Source organism: Brachyhypopomus gauderio, chromosome 3 (genome assembly GCF_052324685.1).
Source record: "Brachyhypopomus gauderio isolate BG-103 chromosome 3, BGAUD_0.2, whole genome shotgun sequence".
Classification (NCBI taxonomy): Eukaryota; Metazoa; Chordata; class Actinopteri; order Gymnotiformes; family Hypopomidae; genus Brachyhypopomus; species Brachyhypopomus gauderio.
In genome coordinates this window covers 29,715,661-29,741,477 of record NC_135213.1, presented here as the reverse complement: position 1 = coordinate 29,741,477, position 25,817 = coordinate 29,715,661, and the positions used below count along the sequence as shown (strand labels likewise).

The following is a 25,817-nucleotide window of genomic DNA, read 5'->3' as shown; positions in this document are numbered from 1 at the left end:
TCACCAGACTTAAATCCAATTGAGAACCTCTGGTGGGACCTAAAGAAGGCAGTTGCAGTGCGCAAGCCTAAGAATGTGACTGAACTGGAGGCTTTTGCCCATGAAGAATGGGCTAAGATACCCATAGGTCGCTGCAAGACACTTGTGTCAAGCTATGCTTCACGCTTGAAAGCTGTCATAACTGGAAAAGGATGTTGTACTAAAAAATAATGTCACTAGGGGGTTGAATAAAACTGATAATGATGTGAGCACAGTAAAGACATTTGTGGTTATTCCATCATAAATATTATGTTATGTTTGTCTAATTTATAAGTGCCTCTTTGATATAATTGTAAATAAGATGACTGAAATGATCAAAATCAATGTCAAACTGGCCAAAACACTTTATTTCAGTGGGGGTTGAATAAATTTGATCACAACTGTACGTTAGTCAAAATTCCAGCACTTTTCAAACGTGGAACAAAATGCAACATTAAAATTCTTCAGGTAAATGTTCCTTCCCCTGTTTTTGAGGGGTATTTCTTTATACGACCACATATCATTACGGGAGGACACTGCAAAAAATGACTTGTAAAATGTGCTCGCGCTCTCACAGGGTCGTGCGGAGTCGAGCGCTACGGTCAGACGCAAAAGTAGAACTGAGCCAAGAAGAAAGCAAAAATATCTATTTTTACTAGGGAAAATAAAAATAGTAACGCACAGTTACTTGGATAAGTAACTTTAATCTGATTACTGGACTGGAAATAGCGCGTTATATTACTCATTACCAAAAAAAGTGGTAGGATTAGAGTAACACTAAGTAACGCGTTACTGACATCACTGGTTACTAGGGGTGACCTGCAATAGTCACTGATTTGACTATAGTCGACTATACCCCCTAGTTAGACCATTCTAACTGCATGGGGGTGCCCAAGGATGCTGCTAAGAATTAGTTGTTACATGAAATGTCTTTATTGTCGTAATATATAGCCTTTTGTCAAATAAAATATTTTCTGTTAATAAATATTTTAAAATATTTTTTAAATAATTAAATATTTTTAAATGATGTGTGCGCATTTACAATAGGCATCTTCCTTACTACACATTAATAAATCACACCCTGCAGTTGCACAATCCAAATGAGCGGAGCTGAACGCGCTACAGGATAGTCAGCATCTGCCGAGATTATAATGGCTACTAAAAAAACTTCAAAAGTATTTTGAAAAAGATAAAGATGAATCAAACAAAGTAAAATGCAAGTTATGTCATCAACATCTTTCATTTCGCATGAAAACAACCAACATGTCATACCATTTAAAATGCGTAAAGCGAAAAAAAAAACAGTTCAGCCGTTTGTCGTTTCGGTCGTGTCATCTTGTCGCAATGCGTCTCGGCAAGTACGCCTATGAACATTTTTTGTTGTTGTTTGCTCTTTAAACCCCGTTACTTGAACCTTTCCTTATAATTTTTTTGCTGTTGTGTGGCAATTTTTTAAATATTTTCAGGCAGGTTTCATAAAAAAATAAATAAGTAAATAAATAAAAGCTGAATAAAGCCAACCTACCATGTTTATTCATTTATCTGAGTGTATCCTGAATGAGAACAGGATCCCGTTTAAGGTGCTCTACATAAAAAAAAATATATAAAAAAAAACCCGATTCGACTATTAGTCGCCTAAAGGGAAAATCTGACGAATCAGATTAGAAAATCCTTAGTTGAATACACCTCTAGTTACTACTGCCCTCTGTCCTGAACCTCCAAATGTGAAAAACACTGCAAAATCAATAGCTCCCCCCCCCCCCCCCCCCCCCCGCTCACCCCAACACACACACACACACACACACAAACGACTAAGCTTATTCTTTCAGGACAGCTGAACTTTGCTGAACTGAGATGAGGAAATGGGAAGACAGGCTCTTTTCTCCACCCTCCCCCTCCCCCCATCCACCCCCTCCTCTCTGCCTTGTTGCACTTCACTGCTGATCTGGGGCCTTGGGCTCACACAACAGGGCTTAAAGTGCAGAGGCTCCCGAGGGTTGAGAACCTCAAAGAGTGACTAAAGGATGAATCACTGTTTACCAGCTTATTTACCACCTTCTTTCATAGTTTGAATTCGCATTCACAGTTTTGCATCTTAATACGTTTATTCTGTTTTTACATTTCAAATGTCCGTGCTTTCAAACAACTCCGTGTGCTGAAATGTAGAAATGGTACCAGCTCTCAGTGGGTTTGGGCTGTCTTGAGAGGGGCCTTGGTCTCAGTTCTCCGTCTCTTTGGCTGCTGTAGAAAACGGTGGACTGCATGACCACCATGTCTGTGCCCTCCACGCTGGTGAAATGCCTCTACTTGTTCTTCGACCTCCCGCACATGCCCGAGGTGCCGGCCGCCACACAGACCGAGCTGCCCCTGGCGGACCGCCGGGCCCTGCTGCAGAAGGTCTTCGTGCAGGTGAGTTGGCTTATGCAGCGAACGCCCACCAGCCCGCCCACTCCTCCCCAGGCCACCGATGATGTCATGGATGATGTCATCCCCCCGCCCCCCAGATCCTGGTGAAACTGTGCAGCTTCGTGTCTCCGGCGGAGGAGCTGGCCCAGAAGGACGACCTGCAGCTGCTCTTCAGCGCCATCACCTCCTGGTGCCCCCCCCACAACCTGCCCTGGAGACGCAGCGCCGGCGAGGTGCTGACCACCATCTCGGGCCACGGCCTCAGCGTCAACGTCGTCAAGTACATCCACGGTAGGTTCCCACTGCAGACGGGCCCAGGCTGCCTTTACCCGAGCACTGCCGCCATGCCGAGGATGAGGATGAGGAAGAGCGAGCAGGGCAGGTTGAACGTTCTGCTGGCCTTCCAGCTACCTCTCATTCATCGTCTGCTAGCATTGTGTAACACTGAAGTTTTACTGACAATGCAGTAAAACTGGGCTGGGCTGCCCAATGGAGGACGGGCTCCCTGTTGAGTCTTGATCCTCATTCCCAGGGAGTTTTTAAATATATATATATATATACATACATGTACATGCTTTCATTTATATATTCATATATGTATATTGTGTGTGTTTTTTTGTGTGTGTGTGTATATATATATATATATATATATATATATATATATATATATATATATATATATATATATATATATATATATATTTTGAAGTGCTTCATGGCTGGCTGAGCTCTATTTATTTATGCCCTTCTAATTGTTTCCTTTGCTCTGTAGTTTCCAGCGAGGCTTATGCATGGATGCTTTACTGCTGACACTGTCGCCTCTTCTGAACTCTAATAGAATTTTAACCTCATAACTGTTTACGTATTCTCTTCGGGTGTGATTTACTTTAACGCTTGATGACAAAGTTTTCACAATAACTGCACCATAAAATAATTCCGTTGTCAATCCCCACCGATGCGGCACGCAGTGAATGTGAGCTTGTTTTTCACAGAGAAAGAGTGTCTGTCGACATGTATCCAGAACATGAAGCAGTCAGAAGATCTCTCTCCACTGGAGATCGTGGAGATGTTTGCTGGGCTGTCTTGCTTCCTCAAAGACTCCAGCGATGTGTCTCAGACATTACTAGATGATTTCCGCATGTGCCAGGGTTACACCTTCCTGACAGACGTCATGCTCAAGTATATCATTTTATATATAACTTTATATATATATATTTGTAGAGAGTCTAGTAATGTTTGATTTCGATAAGACTTAATCATGTTATTTTCAAATTGTCCAGTCTTGTTTTGATAGTAATGCTGTTACAGTTAAAGCCTATAATTTAAATTAAATCAACAGCCTGTCGAGCTTTAGAAGTTTCTGTTGCAGTGTAAGGCAGCACATTACCGTTGTCTTGCTGTGCCTACAGGTTGGAGCAGGGCAAAGGGGATGAATCCAAAGATGCCCTGAAGGACCTGGTGAACCTGGTCACCGCCTTGACCGCGTATGGTGTCAGCGAACTTAAACCAGCCGGCCTTACCACCGGCGCGCCCTTCCTCCTACCCGGCTTTGTTGTCCCACAGCCTTCTGGGAAAGGTCAGTCCTCCAGGAAGTGGTGTGATTTAAGCACAGGAAGGCGGCTCTGGACAGAACTGGCTGAGTGAGCCCAGAGGCGTGAAGACGGTCCGCTGCCCACACGGAGATGTCGATCTCTTGGAATGGAGCATTTAGGTTTTAACAGCAGTGCCACATTCAATCATTCTTGCATTTACTTCTGTAGGCTGAGTTTGTCATGGGTGTTTTGAGTTTTATTCTTACGATCTTACACAATCCATCAAACTCTGCCTTCATTTAGGAAAGTATGCACTACTACCATCAGAATTATTTCGGTCTTTTATATTTTGAGTAATTTCCTTAGGCGGCTTTTCACCTTAAAAGTAAGTGCGAAATACTGCAGTTAATGGATTGTGTTATGGTAGGTGACATTATATACTACAGCTATAATGCTGTTATAGCTCCATTCGATTGATCTCCATTAGATAACAGTGTTTGCAGAAGTTAACAATATATTTCAGAAGTTAAACCATCACCATTATGTTAATTGTGTCTCGTTAAAACGGCAGCTGTTGCTTCTCCTGTGACTTCACCAATTTATTATGTTTTTGTCTTGGTATAATTCAGCAAGCCTCTGCAAATATTCTGATAGTTTAAACTATGCTTGCTCTGCAGACAGTGACATCCAGTGCTTTGATTTGGGGGAGCCAGACACTTGTGCTGCTTTTTTATTGAAAATAACAAAAAGAAGGTGCAAGTCACTGAAAAATCGATTTCTGCTGACATGGTTTGTTAAGGTCATTTCAGGCCAAGAATGACAGTCTCATTAAGAGCAGAGCCTCAGGATAAGGGCAGGATTGCCACTATCACAAACCCAGTCTTTAAGAGCCCTCGCGGTGAAACTAGCATTGCTCCAGTCAATAACTGTCTGCCTTTCTCGGGAGATTATCGGTATTCGCTCACCTTATTTCTTGCGTTAATCTCTTCATCTGTGGCTTGCTCCCCAGTCAGTGTAGATAAAACTGAATCACACTCTGGGACACTGGAAGGCCTGCGGATTCTGAGGGGACGAATTAAAACGTTAGGGCTCAGTGGCTGTAAATGGCGTTAATTGGACCAAATTAGCCAAGCGTGGGACACCTACTGTGTGATCTGGTTAAGCAGTTTGTTTGTCCTGTCACATGCGTCTCTGTGATGCCTTAAGTAGTGTAATTAGCAAAATAGCAGCAGATAGCAATGTGTGCGCACTGTGTCGCATCAAAACTTGGCCTTTTCCGAGAGGCGTTTTCCCAGACATTCAGTATGTTCGAGGCATGTTGCATATGCGTAGAGATATAGAACTTTTGGTGGAAGATGACCAGCGGCTGAATGCACGTGTGTGTGTTCTTGAAGGTGCGTGGTTACTTGTTTAGACTGAGGTTAGCTACTCAGCACACTTATTTTGTACAAGCCTCTTTTACTGTAAGCAAACATTTCTAATCAAAAGCACATGTCACACTGTCCTAATGATCCCAAGTCAGAGTCCATAGTTGTCCTGGGCAGATGGGGCCGAGAGCAAGTCTCTGTGGTTAAGGCTCGTCTAAGCAGAGACTCACTAAAAGCGCGTGCGCTCTTTCCTGTAGGTCACACCGTTAGGAACATCCAAGCCTTCTCCGTGCTTCAGAACGCTTTCCTAAAGGCCAAGACTGGCCGTCTGGCCCGCATGGTCCTGGAGGCCATCGGCAACATCTACGCTGCCGACAGCGCCAACTACTTCATCCTGGAGGCGCAGCACGCTCTCTCGCAGTTCGCCGAGCGCGTTCCGCGTCTCCCCGAGGTCCAGGCCAAATACTTCGAGCTGCTGGAGTTCGTGGTCTTCGGCCTCAACTACGTGCCCTGCAAGGAGCTGTTTGGCGTCAGCGTGCTCCTGAAGTCCAGCGCCTCCTACGGGTGCAGTACCACGGCCACCCGCACGCTGCTGAAACTCTGCCGCCACCACCCGGTGTTCAGCGACGTGTTCCGTGAGGTGGGCCTGCTGGAGGTGCTGGTCAACCTGCTGCACAAGTACGCAGCCCTGCTGAAAGACCCCACTCAGGCCCAGAGCGAGCAAGGTGAGCCGCACCAGTGACGGCGCCATACTGGACTCTCTTCTGTGTCCCAAAAGTGCAGATGCGATCAGCAGTGTGGAAAACACCGCAAGCTAAAAGTTTCCATTACCGCATATGCATGATGCTAACTCGACGACCTTTTTTTTTCGTTTTTTCCCCTTCTTTAAGCAGTGTTTACACTTTTAGGGAAGTGCTCCTATTATTCTAAATTTGATGTACCGTATATTAAAACGGGTGTTTTTAGCATGAAAGCTGCATTCTCTGGTGTATCATTGGCTAGTTCCAGCTAGGTTTGTAAACACCAGTGCTGATTTGACGTTTCACTGTGAGCTCTGTGTTCTTCAACGTTCTCCCATCAGGAGACTCCAAAAACAGTGTGGCAGAGGAACAGAAGCAGTTAGCTTGGCTGGTCATGGAGACCCTCACGGTCCTCCTTCAGGGCTCCAACACCAATGCAGGTACGTATATGGGGCTTTTCTCCCTCCCCCTCTTCGTTTTCAACAGTGTCTTTCTGCATGTGACGTAACTATTTACACACCATGCTCAGGTCATGACATTTACTGCTGTGTTCTCTAAGAAGCAGAGGAATTCCTCGCTGGGATTAACCAGCCTTCCCACTCCGAGAGTAAATCCCAACGGCCCTGACCGCCACGCCAGTTTAAGCCCAAAAACCTCAGACGTCACTTCTTGGCATCTCGGTTTGGATTAGCCCATGTGAATTTTTCTCCTGCCAACAAACCAGACCAGGGGAGTGACTGCTTGGACTGAGGTTATATAAACAGTAGCGCACCGGTGCTACACGTCAAACCATTCGAAGTCGACATGTTTCTTCCCCTTTTGCGGGCTGTCTCGCGCTCGCCCTGTTGTCTTGGGGGGGATCCAACCGTGGCTCTGAGGACTCGGGCCGTGTCTTCTGGTTCCTCCGCTGCTGTCGCCTCCTCTCAGCATGATGTCAGGCTCCCTTGGGGGGGGAAGAGGCATTTTTGTTGTTTTTGGTGCTGGAGCTCGATGGCATCCTGCATCTGTTTCTCTCGTATGTTTTGCTGTTTGTGGGCTGGCGTGTTAGTGCGGTTAGGCCTCCACTCTTTCGCCACTCTCTGCATGCTTCTCCCCCCCTTCCTCTTTCATTTCTTTTGATTTTTTTTTTCGTTTGCAGCCTCTGGTCTCAGGCCTGCTTTACGTGTGAAGCTTGTCTCATAACTCTGAGTGTTAGCGCCCGGAGCTGCTGGTGCTGAGTTAGGGTTCTGCTGGGTTACTCATAGGCACTGATGTAAGGCCTTAACCCAATCCTCATGACTGATATATACAAAACAACTGGTGTGGTCCTTCAACCCTCCAGTTTTGAAAATACTTTCTCCCCATTTGCTAACCAGTCTCCCCAGTAGAGCTCTTCTCATATTTTAGTTTCTCATATTATTTCTTTTATTTGTGTGTGATAGAATTAATTGGGTTATTAACTTTCACAAGTTGTCATCAGTGGGCCTCTTAAACACTAATGGTGATAGCCCATTAATGTCAATTAATGCACACCTTGAACAAGGACCCTGGAGCATGATGTATTTGCCAAGCTACATGTGTCAGGACTGTTCCTCACCGTCTCCACCCTGTCAGGACTGTTCCTCACCGTCTCCACCCTGTCAGGACTGTTCCTCACCGTCTCCACCCTGTCAGGACTGTTCCTCACCGTCTCCACCCTGTCAGGACTGTTCCTCACCGTCTCCACCCTGTCAGGACTGTTCCTCACCGTCTCCACCCTGTCAGGACTGTTCCTCACTGTCTCCACCCTGTCAGGACTGTTCTTCACTGTCTCCACCCTGTCAGGACTGTTCCTCACTGTCTCCACCCTGTCAGGACTGTTCCTCACTGTCTCCACCCTGTCAGGACTGTTCCTCACTGTCTCCACCCTGTCAGGACTGTTCCTCACCGTCTCCACCCTGTCAGGACTGTTCCTCACCGTCTCCACCCTGTCAGGACTGTTCCTCACTCACTCCATGAGTCCTGGTCTGGTGGTTAGGCAACCGGTCTTGTGACTGGAGGGTCGTGGGTTTGATTCCCAGGCCCTAGGCTATGACTGAAGTGAGCAAGGTACTTAACCCCAACTGCTCCCTGGACGTTGGGCTGGGCTAGGCTAGTGATCACTAGTGTGTGTGTTCTCACTGCACAGATGGGTCAGTTCGGGGGGCTGATTCCGATTGGAGTTGGCAATGTTGGCACCTTAAACACTCCCTCACCCCGACCTTGTCAGGACTGTTCCTCACTTCCTCGTAATGCCCTGTCAGGACTGTTCCTAACTCCTCCCATTCTCAGGACTGTTCCTAACTCTGTTCTCCCATTCTCAGGGCTGTTCCTAACTCCTCCCATTCTCAGGACTCTTCCTAACTCTGTCCTCCCATTCTCAGGACTGTTCCTAACTCCTCCCATTCTCAGGGCTGTTCCTAACTCCTCCAATTCTCTGGGCTGTTCCTAACTCCTCCCATTCTTAGGGCTGTTCCTAACTCCTCCCATTCTCAGGACTGTTCCTAACTCCTCCCATTCTCAGGGCTGTTCCTAACTCCTCCCATTCTCTGGGCTGTTCCTAACTCCTCCCATTCTTAGGGCTGTTCCTAACTCCTCCCATTCTCAGGGCTGTTCCTAACTCCTCCCATTCTCAGGGCTGTTCCTAACTCCTCCCATTCTCAGGGCTGTTCCTAACTCTCTTGCTCCCCTGTCAGGACTCTTCCGTGAGTTTGGCGGTGCTCGCTGCGTGCACAACATCGTGAAGTACCGCCAGTGTCGTGAACACGCCCTGATGATCATCCAGCAGCTGGTGCTGACGCCCTCGGGTGATGACGACATGGGCACTCTGCTGGGCCTCATGCACTCCGCACCCTCCACAGAACTGCAGCTCAAAACGGACATCCTGCGGGTGAGCACACGCACGCACACACACACGCACACACGCACGCACACACACACACACACGCGCGCGCGCAGACATGTATAAACACACAGATATATGTATAATCACTAGGTTTATATATAAACACAGAAAAGATTGAAGGCGAGTGAATACAGTATACTGTAGTTTACATTTTCTTTGTTCTGTTTTGTTAGTAAATAATTTAGTTACTGAAGCGACAATGCCATTGTGTGTGTGTGTGTGTGTGTGTGGTCCAAACCCTTGTAACTGAGAGCTGAGAATGTGTTATTCTTGAGTTCTGCCATTGTGTGTGTGTGTGTGTGTGTGTGGTCCAAACCCTTGTAACTGAGAGCTGAGAATGTGTTATTCTTGAGTTCTGCCATGCTCTGCTAAATCAGACCTGAATAAAAAAAAAAGTCAAAGGATCCAATAAACTCATTATCAAGTTAGAACATGTAAAACCGCTCAGGAAGTTCTTTGCGCTTTAATAATTCCGGGTCACACTAATTTCTAGAAAGTGTGTTCCAGCTCTGCGCTAATGTTCATAGCTTGTGTTTATTTTGTGCCTTGTCCTACAGTCTGCTTGCTGTATAACTAATGTTCAGCACTAATGACTGTCACTAATGACTGTGAATGCAGTTGGAATACAGCCTGGATCTCCCTACAGTTCTGCTCTATAACAGTACACAGTTCTGCTCTATAACAGTACACAGTTCTGCTCTATAACAGTACACAGTTCTGCTCTATAACAGTACACAGTTCTGCTCTATAACAGTACACAGTTCTGCTCTATAACAGTACACAGTTCTGCTCTATAACACTACACAGTTCTGCTCTATAACAGTACACAGTTCTGCTCTATAACAGTACACAGTTCTGCTCTATAACAGTACACAGTTCTGCTCTATAACAGTACACAGTTCTGCTCTATAACAGTATACAGTTCTGCTCTATAACAGTACACAGTTCTGCTCTATAACAGTACACAGTTCTGCTCTATAACAGTACACAGTTCTGCTCTATAACAGTACACAGTTCTGCTCTATAACAGTACACAGTTCTGCTCTATAACAGTATACAGTTCTGCTCTATAACAGTATACAGTTCTGCTCTATAACAGTATACAGTTCTGCTCTATAACAGTACACAGTTCTGCTCTATAACAGTACACAGTTCTGCTCTATAACAGTATACAGTTCTGCTCTATAACAGTACACAGTTCTGCTCTATAACAGTATACAGTTCTGCTCTATAACAGTACACAGTTCTGCTCTATAACAGTACACAGTTCTGCTCTATAACAGTACACAGTTCTGCTCTATAACAGTACACAGTTCTGCTCTATAACAGTACACAGTTCTGCTCTATAACAGTACACAGTTCTGCTCTATAACAGTACACAGTTCTGCTCTATAACAGTACACAGTTCTGCTCTATACCAGTACACAGTTCTGCTCTATAACAGTACACAGTTCTGCTCTATAACAGTACACAGTTCTGCTCTATAACAGTACACAGTTCTGCTCTATAACAGTACACAGTTCTGCTCTATAACAGTACACAGTTCTGCTCTATAACAGTACACAGTTCTGCTCTATAACAGTACACAGTTCTGCTCTATAACAGTACACAGTTCTGCTCTATAACAGTACACAGTTCTGCTCTATACCAGTACACAGTTCTGCTCTATAACAGTACACAGTTCTGCTCTATAACAGTATACAGTTCTGCTCTATAACAGTACACAGTTCTGCTCTATAACAGTATACAGTTCTGCTCTATAACAGTATACAGTTCTGCTCTATAACAGTACATATTCTAGCAGTCCACATCCTCTAGCCAAGAAATACCAAATCCTATATGGAGGAAATCACAATTCATTTGAAGGCAAGAACTATTAAAGGACCTGTATTCCAAATAAAAATGAATGTCATGAAAAATACAGCAGGCCAGGACTTTATGCTAATGTATCCTCAAATTTGAGGTAATAATTACAGGCAACAGACGTCTGTGTCTGTGAATTTGTGTTTTGGACATTAGGCGTTTGACCCCCACACCTGAGCCTCACACTCACCACGAATAGCTGTTCTTCTTCAGCTGTTCCTCTCGAGCTGTTCTTTGAAGAGCGTTGACGCCTCTTTCCCCCCCGCAGGCGCTGTTGGCCGTGCTGCGTGAGAGCCACCGCACGCGCACCGTCTTCCGCAAGGTGGGCGGCTTCGTCTACGTCACCTCGCTGCTGGTGGCCATGGAGCGCTCGCTGGGGCCGCGGCCGTCCGGCTCCTGGGAGCGCGTCAACCACAACCAGGTCTTCGAGCTGCTGCACACCGTCTTCTGCACGCTGACGGCGGCCATGCGCTACGAGCCGGCCAACTCGCACTTCTTCCGCACCGAGATCCAGTACGAGAAGCTGGCCGACGCCGTGCGCCTGCTGGGCTGCTTCTCCGAGGCCAAGAAGCTGGTGGCGTCGTCCTCTGCCCACGCGGCCACCACGCCGTCCAACGCGCAGCCCTTCCAGAGACTGCTGGAGGACGAGGCGGCGGGCGCAGACGGCATGTGTCCCGCCCTGCTTCACTGCAGCAAGCTCTTCATCTACCTGTACAAGATGGCCACCGACTCCTTCGACAGGTCAGGGCCCGCCACCAACGTCTGCTCGGAGCGGCCGGGAGGTTTTGGGTTTGTTTTGTTTGGGTTTTCTCGCGTGCGCTGAGGTGGTGGTTAAGCAGTGACAGGTTTGTGGGTGGGGATGATCATTCTGAAGGTGTAGCGGTGCGGTTTATGCCCCGAGGGGGTTCGCTTTGGGATACCTTGTTTTACCTTATGTTGTTTTTTCCGGTTTTCTTTTCATTTGTTCTTTAATTCTGTTTCCTGTTCGTTCACTTTGACTCCATTTCTAGCACTTGTTGATCCTGTTCCTAACATGAAGCATTCTTTCAAGTTTTATTTATATATATACGTGAAGGTACATGTTAGTGTGTCTTAGCAAGCGACATATGTCGCGCGGTTGCTGTTGCTGGCTTGAATCATTTCCTGCGCGTGTCTGCGTGCGTCTGCGCGTGTCTGCATGCGTCTGCGCGTGTGCTCGCGCGTGTCAGACTTGCATGCGCTGAAGTATTAGAAGGCCCGTGTGCTTTGCTCTAAGCTGTCTTTTGAGCTCACACTAACCGCTTCCCTCTTTTTATTCCTCTCTCTCCCTCCCTCTCTCCCTCTCTCTCCCGTCTCCCGTGGTCTCGCCTGGCTGCACGTGCGTGTGTGTGTTGCCCTGCGCAGTCGTGCCGAGCAGGTGCCCCCCTGCCTGAGTCACGAGACCTCCCTCCCCTCCCCCTGGGGCACGCCAGCACTCGCCAGGAAGAGGTAGCTACTGCGCTCGCTGCTTTAGCCCTCTTCTCTCTGTCTGCCCCCCCACGCTGCCTACTCTGCCCCTCCCCTCTTCTTCTTGCCCCATTCCTCCCTCTTTCTCTCTCTCTCCCCACAGCACTCTCCTTCCTCTTATCTATATTGCCCGCTCCCTCACACATGAAAAACAGTTATCAACAGTAATCTGCCTTTCTTCTCCTGTGTGTGTGCGTGTGTGTGCGTGTGTGTGCGTGTGTGCGTGTGTGCGTGTGTGCGTGTGTGTGCGTGTGTGTGCGTGCGTGTGCGTGCGTGTGCGTGTGTGTGTGTGCATGCATGAGTGCGTGTGTGCGTGCGTGTGTTCATGTGTGTATCTCATCTGCCTTGCCAAGCTGTTATACTGGGCCTAAAGCTTGCAGTGGTAAAACCACAAAACCAAGAACCACATAACAGCACAACCACAGAACTACACAATCACATGACCACACAACCACAGGACCACACAATCCCACAACCCCACAACTACACAACCACAGGACCACACAACCCCACAACCACACAACCCCACAACCACACAACCACAGGACCACACAACCCCACAACCACAGGACCACACAACCCCACAAACACAGGACCACACAACCCCACAAACACAGGACCACACAACCCCACAACCACAGGACCACACAACCACAGGACCACACAACCCCACAACCACAGGACCACACGACCACACGACCACAGGACCACACGACCACACAACCACAGGACCACACAACCACAGGACCATACAACCACACAACCACAGGACCACACAACCACACAACCCCACAACCTTCTGCTATCAGCATGTTTAAGGTCATGGCCCCTGACCCCCGCTGTGTCCCTGTGGGCAGTTTTGATCAGTAATTAACAGGGTTCCCACTGGTCATGGAATATTAACAGTCATGAAGTCAGGACATGGAAAGTCAGAGGATGTGATCATATTTTGGGTCGGGTCATACAATATGAGTTCTGTCTGGAGCATCTTTACATTTAAGTTGCAGTATGTTACACATTTAAACAAACGTTTTCCATATTGTGTGAGAATTTTTTATGGTTGCTTCATTTTTCTGTGTCCATTTAACACACACAGCCTGGTTTTCCGTTCATCATAGGCTTTTACTCAGGGAAAAGTCAGACTTGGAGTGGGAACCCTGAATTAAGTGCCTAGACTGGATTTGAATTAATTTAAGTGAAACAGAATCACTGGTTCTAATGAATTCTAAGGGTGCACTTACAATTAAGAAGAAATGTAATGTGGACAACAAATTATTATTATTACACGTTCCACATAAAAATAAATGTCTAAGATGCCAGACAGGACCCCAGGTCAGATGTAATGGAGTGATTTATTGTTTCTGTAGTAGCATACACTGTTACTGATGCCTCCCCACGAGGCTCGTGGACCAACGGCATCGTGCGCTGATCTCCTCCTCCCTGTCCAAACAGACATGGCTACCAGGGTTCCTCCAGCTCGGCCCCGGTCAGAGCTCTCACGGACCTGCACCTGGCCAACCCCCTGCTGCACGCCTCAGACCCTGTTGTCATTCACCCAGGGGCCGTCCTGGCCATGCTGGACCTGCTAGCTTCCGTCAGCTCGGACGCCCAGCCCGAGGTAGAGGCTCCTCTGCTCTCCTTCACCTCCACACTCCACGTGCTCGTGATTAGCTGCCATGTTACCTGAGCCAGTGGCTCAGCTGTGTGACTATTGAGGGTTGAATGCCTTCACAAGTCTATTTGCAGTTAGTTTGTGCAAGCTTTGCTTTCTTCAGTGTTATGCATTGTCTTTATGGCTTTAAAACTACATTCCTTCTTAGCCGTGTTAGCAATTTAAGCGTCCATAAGTGCTCAGTGTATCAGTGTAAATCCTTTTACCTGCTGTTTAAGCCACAATATTTGTTTACTTTGCAGCACATCAGTTGTCTTCTTTTTTTTCTTTTTCATTTAAACATGACATTGAAATGAACACATTTTTCTTGTTCAGCTGAGTGCTAGTGTTAGCAAGATGGCGCGGCTCCGTTCACGGCCTTCTTCCTCCCCCTCAGCGTGTCTGGTATAGTAGTGCAACAGCGTTCACGCTCAACGTCACATGGCCAGTGCTACTGAAAGTTGATGAGTAGACAGTAGAACGTTTCAGGGGATCGAGGGGTTCTGTTACTCGGGCCGTTCTGGTCATCTTTGGCTCCTGTCAGTTTCATCAGCTCTACTCCTGCAGTCTTTCACTGTGCCTTTTCTTCACACAAAACAAATTTACTTGCTAATTAAAGAGGAGAACCTCCCGGCCTTGAGCAAACCGTGGAAGCACACAGAGCAGCACGACTCCACCTGCAGACTTTACGCCAGGATGATACACACCGTACATCTAGCCCATTTTACATTTGAGGGTCAGGCAGTGCAGTGTCTAATGTAATGGTGTTCTTGTAAAGGCCTAACGAGAAAATGTTGAGTCACCTTTAACAACCGTTTACCTTCAAGGATGTACAGGAAAAATGACACAAAACTCTAAAACCTTAATTCACCTGGAATACCTCACAGCTAAGGAAGTGCAGGTCTGATCAGGTTTGTAATAAGCTCCAGGCTATAAAGCAAGTTAAGACCAGATGTTCAGGAGAGGCAGAGATACCAGAAAACCAGAGACAGCCGCACTGCCTGGTTTTCCATGCAGAGAAAAGGAGCCCAGTCTGTCCCTCTGCCTGCGTTAATTAGGCTAGCAGTCTCCTTTGGATGACTAGTCTAAATTTAGGCTCCTTCCACCTGTTTTGCATTATTAAACGGTAAGGGTAACGTTAGCTGGCATCTTTCCAGAGAAGCGCTTGTTCTTTGACTATAGGGGCTGTATGTAGCCAACTGGCACACTGGAGAGGCTGGTATTGGAAGGCAGTGGTACCAAGGGCCCAGTCTGCCCAGTGATACGGTTCCTCCTTTAGCCCGTTTACTCCAGACGAGCCATCACCGTCCGCTCGGTTTCTTCCCCCGGTAAATACGGGTACGTTCTTATTGTTCGTTCCCACATGAAAAGGAGGCTTTTAACATAAAGAAATAAAGGAAAAAGTGGTGTCTGCAGTTTGTCAGAGCTGCAGTTTTTTTGCGCTGCTTTGTGGTAACCTGAGTGACAGAAATGATTAAAAGCCCATTGTGCAGCACCTACCATTACAAGATTCCTTGTGGTCCAGAAGCTTGAGGCCTGCAAAACGCAAAACCTCCAGTTCCACTTCAGCTTGACACAACGTTTCTCTCTCTCTCTCTCTCTCTCTCTCTCTCTCTCTCTCTCTCTCTCTCTCTCTCTCTCTCTCTCTCTCACACACACACACACACACACACACACACACACACCCCCCCCCCCCCCCCCCCCCCCCCCCCCCCCCAGCATGCGTTGGACCTGCAGCTGGCTGTGGCCAACATGGTGCAGGTGCTGGTGCACTCTGAGCGGAACCAGCAGGTGCTGGGCGAGGCGGGCCTGCACTCGCGTCTGCTCCAGCGCTGCGCTAGCGCCCTGGCGGACGAGGAGCACCCCGCTCCACCCGCCGCTCCAGCGGACCTTCGAGAGGCTGGCGTCCCAGGCCCTGCTGCCCGCCGCGCTGCGGTGAGCACCCGCCGTCCTGTACAACTGCCTTTAAACGCATCTCACAATGGGGAAAATATCACGGCCATTGTGGCTTTTGGTGTTGTAGGTATTAAAAAAAAACAATTACAGCGTTTTTAAATGTAATGTTTTATATGACAGGCTTCTGCTCATATGATCTCATGGGTTGTCGTAGAATAGTAATTGACTTCCAGCACTGCACTACAGCTTAGTGGGCTGATGACCAGTTCATTCCCCATATTACGCTCACTGACTACTGTTCGTTCTTGTTAATTGTCCCAGTAATGTTTTGTTGACTGAAATTCCAGACACAAGGAGAATTCACTTTCTTCCTCACAAACCTATTTACCATAATCTGCAGTCTTACGCAGTTAGTCACCCTCATGACATCTGTGACATTTTGATTCTTTTAGTGTAGGACCAGATGCGTCAAACAGTGTCAACAGTGCCTCAGAGGATTTGATCATATCTTTATTTGATTTACCTGATGATTAAAAATCCTCCCACCATGAGCAAAAGTGTCTCCGCTTATCCAAACAGAACCGCAGCAGTAAAAACCACGGCGGTGCGCGCTGGCGTTTGACGGCTCCCGGCGTTTGACACAGAGCCCCTCTGTGAAGCTCCGTCTCGGAGGCACGTGGCCAGATTAGCGGTTCTAATTTTCCGCTCGGCTGACCGGGCGTGGTGGGGGGGCGTGGCGGGGATATCAGACGCAGGGCGTTATTTTGGCCTGCTGTGTACCCCCCCCCCCCCAATACCGTCACAGTGCCGTCTGAAAGACAGAAATGCGGAACAAAGTACTAGCGCCTTCGTGCTCCAGACGCTCACATGACGGGGTCAAGGGTTGCGGTGCTGGAGTGCTCACTTAAAGTAGATGAATTGGGTAAAAAATTTGGTTGGGTTACAAAACATATCGGTCAGATATTCACAACCCTACCAGACTAACACAACAACAAAACGAAGTTGAATGTGTGTTTTTGGTAAAACTAAGGGAATACTTGTATCGCTCCGTGTTTTCTGCGGTTGATCGGTTGTTTCTCATTGTTTCTCGTTGATCAGGGAGTTTCTGCGTCTGGGAAACCCTCTGAACTGTGGCGCCTGGGACAAGAAGCTTCTGAAGCAGTACCGGGTTCATAAGCCCAGCTCGCTGAGCTACGACACCGAAACCAGAAGTAAGTGGAAGCAAGATCAGCCTTTCTTAATCCCTCCTCTCCGACCTGCCATAACCTCTTCATAACCTCCTCATAACCTCGTCCTCAAAGCTGTGATTGGCTGGCTGTAGTGTTGGTTTGTTCAACACTCCCACTGCCCCCACTGTTATGCCAGCAATGACCTGTGGCATCAAATAAAGCAGATGTTTCTCTCTCTCCAGTCGTCCTGAGTATGGATTTGGCCACCATTAAAATTGAACAGGCTTTCCTGGAACTTGGCTCCTTGCCCCTGTAATTCCTGGACAATTAACTTTCCTTTAGTACTTCACCGCGCTCAGCCTATCCTTTAACACTTGCAAATGCAAAGGTTTTATGATTTCATACTAGAATGGGTCGATTTAATTGAGCATGGCTGCCTGTGTTAAACACATTAGCCCAGTGTAAGACGGCATATCCTCAGCAAATGATCTTGACCTTTCCTTTGGGGACCAAATTCATTTTTGTTAAACAAAAAAAAAAATCTTTCTTTTAAAAGATCTGAATTGGATTAAAAACGGAAATGGCGGCAAAGTGAAACAGGACGTAGGGACGAGTTTCACCAGAGTGGAAACTCCGTTCTGCTTCCTGATTGGATAGTGGAGTTTATCACATGACTGCAGGTTCAACCCCTGCATTCCATGAATGACCTTTTAACATGACTTTATGACTTGCTAATCCTTTAGGCCTTAAAAAAAAAAACAGGAATTTTGAGTATGGCGGTTATGGACTGTAATCCAGCTAGTACCTGTAAAGCTGCTAAGAACATACATGCACTCACGCGCACACACACACACACACACACACACACACACACACACACACCGGTCAGCAATGGCCACCCACGCAGTCATGGCTACGTCAGAACTCCAACTACCAGATGTTTTACTGCAGTCTCTCTCTCTCTCTCCCACCGCTGCAGACAGCATGACCACCTCCACAGAGGGCTTCGGGCCGGACAGCGTGTTCGCGGCCAGCGAGGACAACGGGCAGTACCGCATCAGTCGCAGCCTGGTGCGCTCGGCGGAGGGCAGCACTGTGCCCCTCACCCGCGTCAAGTGCCTGGTCTCCATGACCACGCCCCACGACATCCGCCTGCACGGCTCGGCCGTCACGCCCGCCTTCGTGGAGTTCGACACCTCGCCAGAGGGCTTCGGGTGGGTCGGCCTTCGGAGGAACCGTCCTGTTGGGGGGGGGGGGGGGGGGGGGGGGGGGGGGGGGGGGGGGGGGGGGGGGGGGGAATGAGTTCAAAGGAATGAGTTCAGCCGTAGGAATGAGTTCAAAGGCAGATGGATATGAGGAGGAGTTTTTTTTGAGGGCGTTTTTGGGCCAAACACATCTGTTGCACAGAACCTCCGAGGTTTACTCTGGGTTCAGAGTGTAGGCTGTTGCTCTGTAGGCTCACACAGCCCCACGTTAAGACTTCAGAAAGATGAATACCTGGAGATAAATCTCCCAGCATGTGAGGGTCGACAGCTACGCGCGATCTGCGATTGCTTAAGCCAACGCCATCAGGATGCCGCGCGCTCATAACTTTCACACTCGCTAGTCGTCTTGAGTTCCGTCAGCACAACAAATGCAGTGAACCTCATTATTGTTCTTCGACGTGCGGGCTCGTGTGTGTCTCACGTGACCTACATATTGCAGCGCAAACGGCAGGTAGAGCAGCCTCTGAATTTTAGTGGAGAACGTCAATAACGCTTGGGCCGGTCATTCCGCCCTTCAGTGCCTTAAATGATGAAAGGGCGGCCTCCACCCCTCCACTCATACACCCCTCCACACATACACCTCTCCACCCCTCTCCACCCCTCCACACATATACCCCTCCACCCCTCCACACATACACCCCTCCACACATACACCCCTCCACACATACACCCCTCCACCCCTCCACACATACACCCCTCCACCCCTCCACAACATACACCCCTCCACCCCTCCACAATACACCCTCCACCCCTCCACACATACACCCCTCCACCCCTCCACACATACACCCCTCCACCCCTCCACACATACACCCCTCCACCCCTCCCACACATACACCCCTCCACCCCTCCACACATACACCCCTCCACACATACACCCCTCCACACATACACCCCTCCCAACCCCTCCACACATACACCCCTCCACACATACACCCCTCCACACATACACCCCTCCACACATACACCCCTCCACCCCTCCACACATACACCCCTCCACCCCTCCACACATACATCCCTCACACATACACCCCTCACCCCTCCAACATACACCCCTCCACCCCTCCACACATACACCCCTCCACCCCTCCACCCCTCCACACATACACCCCTCCACCCCTCCCACACATACACCCCTCCACCCCTCCACCCCTCCACACATACACCCCTCCACCCCTCCACACATACACCCCTCCACCCCTCCACACATACACCCCTCCACACATACACCCCTCCACCCCTCCACACATACACCCCTCCACACATACACCCCTCCACCCCTCCACACATACATCCCTCCACACATACACCCCTCCACCCCTCCACACATACACCCCTCCACCCCTCCACACATACATCCCTCCACACATACACCCCTCCACCCCCTCCACAACATACACCCCTCCACCCCTCCACACATACACCCCTCCACCCCTCCACCCCTACCTGCTGTTCTGCCTGGCTCAGGCGGGCCGACTGTCGGAGCAGAACCGGCGTGCTGTTTAGATTAAAGATGCAGCGCTGCCTGTGCTGCCCCACATTTCCACACACACACACACACACACACACACACACACACACAAACAAACGGAACCTCCTCATCTACCTCTGAAATATTCATATTAACTCGTTCCTTGTTGAGACGTACGGAGGGGCTTAATGGAGCTACCACAACTGGGCCGGGCTCTTCTACACTGGCACAGGCCTCTCTGGGGAGCACATATGTTAATATGCATATCTGGACCACCAATACACACACACACACACGTTCTTTTGTTAGGGTAATGCCTCTGTGTGTATGTGTGTGTGATTGAATCTGTTCACGTACCATGACGGTATCTAAAGCGTTCATTAGAGTAAATTAAAAACTCTAGACATGATTTTTGACAGCTTTAATGAGCGTGACACCAATTTGCTTGACTGTTCTTTCATTTTATTTTCATTATTTTCTTTATGACGATGGTTGTGTCAGTCGCCGTGGGTATATGTGGTTTTTGTTATTTGTTTGTGAGCACTTTCATTAGTGAGGACAAGCTCTTCAGAGGCACCAGGTCTCCAGCAGAGACTGCGGTGTGAGGCAGTGAGGGGGCGTTTATTGCCTTGTTTTTATGGCCCTTGTGCCTGATATTAGACCCACAAATGTGAAATGGTCCCACAAAACTGCCGTGGTGCCATGCAGGAGGCCAGGGGAACCATGTGAGATGTCAGGAATTTTCTCTGGTTGGCTTTGCAGGCGCAAACTTCATTACAGTAGATCAAATTCTTGAAGATCCCTCTGTTCCTTCTCTTGTGTGTGTGAACACCCTTCTGTTCTCTCTCTCTCTCTCCTCTCTCTCTCTCTCTCTCTCTCTCTCTCTCTCTCTCTCTCTCTCTCTCTCTCTCTCCCCTCCATCCAGCTGTTTGTTCCTGCCCAGTCTGGCCCCTCACAATGCCCCGTCCAACAACGCCAACACGTCCGGGGTAAACGACGGCGCTGTGGTCAGCGGCATCGGAAGCGGTCAGTGCAAACCTCTCGCGACCCTACAAACTGTCATGTTCACTGCTGAAGAGTTTCCGGGCAGTGGCGGAGCGAGTGTCTCGTTCATACGTGTAGACTGGGGGAGGGAGAGGGGAGTGTCTCGTTCATACGTGTAGACTGAGGGAGGGAGAGCGAGTGTCTCGTTCATACGTGTAGACTGGGGGAGGGAGAGTGTGAGTGTCTCGTTCATACGTGTAGACTGAGGGGAGGAGAGAGCGAGTGTCTCGTTTATACGTGTAGACTGGGGGAGAGAGAGCGAGTGTCTCGTTCATACGTGTAGACTGGGAGGAGGGAGAGCGAGTGTCTCGTTCATACGTGTAGACTGGGGGAGGGAGAGCGAGTGTCTCGTTCATACGTGTAGACTGGGGGGAGGGAGAGCGAGTGTCTCGTTCATACGTGTAGACTGAGGGAGGGAGAGCGAGTGTCTCGTTCATACGTGTAGACTGAGGGAGGGAGAGCGAGTGTCTCGTTCATTCGTGTAGACTGGGGGAGGGAGAGCGAGTGTCTCGTTCATACGTGTAGACTGGGGGAGGGAGAGCGAGTGTCCTCGTTCATACGTGTAGACTGGGGGAGGGAGAGCGAGTGTCTCGTTCATACGTGTAGACTGGGGGAGGGAGAGTGAGTGTCTCGTTCATACGTGTAGACTGAGGGAGGGAGAGCGAGTGTCTCGTTCATACGTGTAGACTGGGGGAGGGAGAGCGAGTGTCCTCGTTCATACGTGTAGACTGAGGGAGGGAGAGCGAGTGTCTCGTTCATACGTGTAGACTGGGGGGGGGGAGAGCGAGTGTCTCGTTTATACGTGTAGACTGGGGGAGGGGGGGAGAGCGAGTGTCTCGTTCATACGTGTAGACTGGGGGAGGAGGGAGGAGCGCGAGTGTCTCGTTCATACGTGTAGACTGGGGGGGGGGGGGGAGAGCGAGGTGTCTCGTTCATACGTGTAGACTGGGGGAGGGAGAGTGAGTGTCTCGTTCATACGTGTAGACTGGGGGGAGGGAGAGCGAGTGTCTCGTTCATACGTGTAGACTGGGGGAGGGAGAGCGAGTGTCTCGTTCATACGTGTAGACTGGGGGGGGGGGAGCGAGTGTCTCGTTCATACGTGTAGACTGAGGGGAGGGAGAGCGAGTGTCTCGTTCATACGTGTAGACTGGGGGGGGGGGAGAGCGAGTGTCTCGTTCATACGTGTAGACTGAGGGAGGGGAGAGCGAGTGTCTCGTTCATACGTGTAGACTGGGGGGGGAGAGCGAGTGTCTCGTTCATACGTGTAGACTGGGGGGGGGGGGGGGAGGAGCGAGGTGTCTCGTTCATACGTGTAGACTGGGGGGAGGGGAGGAGCGAGTGTCTCGTTCATACGTGTAGACTGGGGGAGGGAGAGCGAGTGTCTCGTTCATACGTGTAGACTGGGGGAGGGAGGAGTGAGTGTCTCGTTCATACGTGTAGACTGGGGGGGGGGGAGAGCGAGTGTCTCGTTCATACGTGTAGACTGAGGGAGGGAGAGCGAGTGTCTCGTTCATACGTGTAGACTGGGGGAGGGAGAGCGAGTGTCTCGTTCATACGTGTAGACTGGGGGGGGGGGAGGCGAGTGTCTCGTTCATACGTGTAGACTGAGGGAGGGAGAGCGAGTGTCTCGTTCATACGTGTAGACTGGGGGAGGGAGAGCGAGTGTCTCGTTCATACGTGTAGACTGGGGGAGGGAGAGCGAGTGTCTCGTTCATACGTGTAGACTGGGGGGGGGGAGCGAGTGTCTCGTTCATACGTGTAGACTGAGGGAGGGGAGAGCGAGTGTCTCGTTCATACGTGTAGACTGGGGGGGGGGAGAGCGAGTGTCTCGTTCATACGTGTAGACTGAGGGAGGGAGAGCGAGTGTCTCGTTCATACGTGTAGACTGGGGGGGGGGGGAGAGCGAGTGTCTCGTTCATACGTGTAGACTGGGGGAGGGAGAGCGAGTGTCTCGTTCATACGTGTAGACTGGGGGAGGGAGAGCGAGTGTCTCGTTCATACGTGTAGACTGAGGGAGGGAGAGCGAGTGTCTCGTTCATACGTGTAGACTGGGGGAGGGAGAGCGAGTGTCTCGTTCATACGTGTAGACTGAGGGAGGGAGAGCGAGTGTCTCGTTCATACGTGTAGACTGAGGGAGGGGAGAGCGAGTGTCTCGTTCATACGTGTAGACTGGGGGGGGGGAGAGCGAGTGTCTCGTTCATACGTGTAGACTGGGGGGGGGGAGGGAGAGCGAGGTCGTTCATACGTGTAGACTGGGGGGGGGAGGGAGAGCGAGTGTCTCGTTCATACGTGTAGACTGGGGGAGGGAGAGCGAGTGTCTCGTTCATACGTGTAGACTGGGGGAGGGAGGAGAGCGAGTGTCTCGTTCATACGTGTAGACTGAGGGGAGGGGAGAGCGAGTGTCTCGTTCATACGTGTAGACTGGGGGGAGGGAGAGCGAGTGTCTCGTTCATACGTGTAGACTGAGGGAGGGGAGAGCGAGTGTCTCGTTCATACGTGTAGACTGGGGGAGGGAGAGCGAGTGTCTCGTTCATACGTGTAGACTGAGGGAGGGAGAGCGAGTGTCTCGTTCATACGTGTAGACTGGGGGAGGGAGAGCGAGTGTCTCGTTCATACGTGTAGACTGGGGGGGAGAGCGAGTGTCTCGTTCATACGTGTAGACTGAGGGAGGGAGAGCGAGTGTCTCGTTCATACGTGTAGACTGGGGGGGGGGGGGGAGAGCGAGTGTCTCGTTCATACGTGTAGACTGGGGGGAGGGAGAGCGAGTGTCTCGTTCATACGTGTAGACTGGGGGGAGGGGAGAGCGAGTGTCTCGTTCATACGTGTAGACTGAGGGGAGGGAGAGCGAGTGTCTCGTTCATACGTGTAGACTGGGGGAGGGAGAGCGAGTGTCTCGTTCATACGTGTAGACTGAGGGAGGGAGAGCGAGTGTCTCGTTCATACGTGTAGACTGAGGGAGGGAGAGCGAGTGTCTCGTTCATACGTGTAGACTGGGGGGGGGTGGAGAGCGAGTGTCTCGTTCATACGTGTAGACTGGGGGAGGGGGAGAGCGAGTGTCTCGTTCATACGTGTAGACTGGGGGAGGGAGAGCGAGTGTCTCGTTCATACGTGTAGACTGGGGGAGGGGGAGAGCGAGTGTCTCGTTCATACGTGTAGACTGGGGGGGAGGGAGAGCGAGTGTCTCGTTCATACGTGTAGACTGAGGGGAGGGGAGAGCGAGTGTCTCGTTCATACGTGTAGACTGGGGGAGGGAGAGCGAGTGTCTCGTTCATACGTGTAGACTGAGGGAGGGAGAGCGAGTGTCTCGTTCATACGTGTAGACTGGGGGAGGGAGAGCGAGTGTCTCGTTCATGAACGTGTAGACTGGGGGAGGGAGAGCGAGTGTCTCGTTCATACGTGTAGACTGGGGGAGGGAGAGCGAGTGTCTCGTTCATACGTGTAGACTGAGGGGAGGGGAGAGCGAGTGTCTCGTTCATTACGTGTAGACTGGGGGAGGGAGAGCGAGTGTCTCGTTCATACGTGTAGACTGGGGGAGGGAGAGCGAGTGTCTCGTTCATACGTGTAGACTGGGGGGGAGGGAGAGCGAGTGTCTCCGTTCATACGTGTAGACTGGGGGAGGGAGAGCGAGTGTCTCGTTCATACGTGTAGACTGGGGGAGGGAGAGCGAGTGTCTCGTTCATACGTGTAGACTGAGGGAGGGGAGAGCGAGTGTTCTCGTTCATACGTGTAGACTGGGGAGGGGAGAGCGAGTGTCTCGTTCATACGTGTAGACTGGAGGGAGGGAGAGCGAGTGTCTCGTTCATACGTGTAGACTGGGGAGGGAGAGCGAGTGTCTCGTTCATACGTGTAGACTGAGGGAGGGAGAGCGAGTGTCTCGTTCATACGTGTAGACTGGGGAGGGAGGGAGAGCGAGTGTCTCGTTCATACGGGTAGAACTGGGGGAGGGAGAGCGAGTGTCTCGTTCATACGTGTAGACTGGGGGAGGGAGAGCGAGTGTCTCGTTCATACGTGTAGACTGAGGGGAGGGAGAGCGAGTGTCTCGTTCATACGTGTAGACTGGGGAGGGAGAGGGTGAGCGAAGTGTCTCGTTCATACGTGTAGACTGGGGGCGGGGAGAGCGAGTGTCTCGTTCATACGTGTAGACTGGGGGAGGGAGAGCGAGTGTCTCGTTCATAACGTGTAGACTGAGGGAGGGAGAGCGAGTGTCTCGTTCATACGTGTAGACTGAGGGAGGGAGAGCGAGTGTCTCGTTCATACGTGTAGGAGGCGGGGAGGAGGGCTGGGGGAGGGAGAGCGAGTGTCTCGTTCCATACGTGTAGACTGGGGGAGGGAGAGCGAGTGTCTCGTTCATACGTGTAGACTGGGGGAGGGAGGAGCGAGTGTCTCTCGTTTCATACGTGTAGACTGGGGGAGGGAGAGCGAGTGTCTCGTTCATACGTGTAGACTGGGGGAGGGAGAGCGAGTGTCTCGTTCATACGTGTAGACTGGGGGGAGGGAGAGTGAGTGTCTCGTTCATACGTGTAGACTGGGGGAGGGAGAGCGAGTGTGGTCTGTTCATACGTGTAGACTGGGGGAGGGAGGAGCGAGTGTCTCGTTCATCACGTGTAGACTGAGGGAGGGAGAGCGAGTGTCTCGTTCATACGTGTAGGACTGAGGGTGCTGACTTGAGGGTTGGATTCATGAGAGTGAAATGTGTTTTACTCATTGAAGAATTCCAGGGACTGATGCATTTGAAAGTTGCTGACTTCCTGTGGTGTTTTGGTGAAAAGTGGATTGTTGTGGTGAGAGCGGATGAGAGAAGTGTGTGTGTGTGTGTGTGTGTGTGTGTGTGTGTGTGTGTGTGTGTGTGTGTGTGTGTGTGTGTGTGTGTGTGTGTGTGTGTGTGTGTGTGTGTGTGTGTGTGTGTGTGTGTGTGTGTGTGTGTGTGTGTGTGTGTGTGGATTAGGTGTACAGAAGTGAGTACTTATTTGACAAATAATGTTAGGCAAATGTTTAGTGTTGGCTCACG

At 50.0% G+C, this 25,817-nt stretch overlaps 1 protein-coding gene across 3 annotated transcripts in view; it reads left to right on the top strand.

Moving 5' to 3' along the window:
• The window catches only part of LOC143511040 (WD repeat and FYVE domain-containing protein 3-like), a 41,613-nt gene extending 23,465 nt beyond the window's left edge, over positions 1 to 18,148 (top strand). For 2 of the 3 annotated variants that reach the window (XM_077001054.1, XM_077001051.1), the window contains exons 5-17: positions 2,266 to 2,427; positions 2,523 to 2,715; positions 3,417 to 3,603; positions 3,834 to 4,000; positions 5,581 to 6,048; positions 6,405 to 6,503; positions 8,757 to 8,950; positions 11,097 to 11,569; positions 12,212 to 12,295; positions 13,766 to 13,931; positions 15,684 to 15,899; positions 16,959 to 17,071; positions 18,009 to 18,148. In XM_077001054.1, the coding sequence (XP_076857169.1) occupies positions 2,266 to 2,427; positions 2,523 to 2,715; positions 3,417 to 3,603; positions 3,834 to 4,000; positions 5,581 to 6,048; positions 6,405 to 6,503; positions 8,757 to 8,950; positions 11,097 to 11,569; positions 12,212 to 12,295; positions 13,766 to 13,931; positions 15,684 to 15,899; positions 16,959 to 17,036 (2,487 nt within the window). In that variant the 3' untranslated portion in view covers positions 17,037 to 17,071; positions 18,009 to 18,148. The remainder of the gene's footprint in view (positions 1 to 2,265; positions 2,428 to 2,522; positions 2,716 to 3,416; positions 3,604 to 3,833; positions 4,001 to 5,580; positions 6,049 to 6,404; positions 6,504 to 8,756; positions 8,951 to 11,096; positions 11,570 to 12,211; positions 12,296 to 13,765; positions 13,932 to 15,683; positions 15,900 to 16,958; positions 17,072 to 18,008) is intronic. The other variant, XM_077001055.1, reaches the window with a different exon arrangement.
• The last annotated feature ends 7,669 nt before the right edge of the window (positions 18,149 to 25,817 follow it).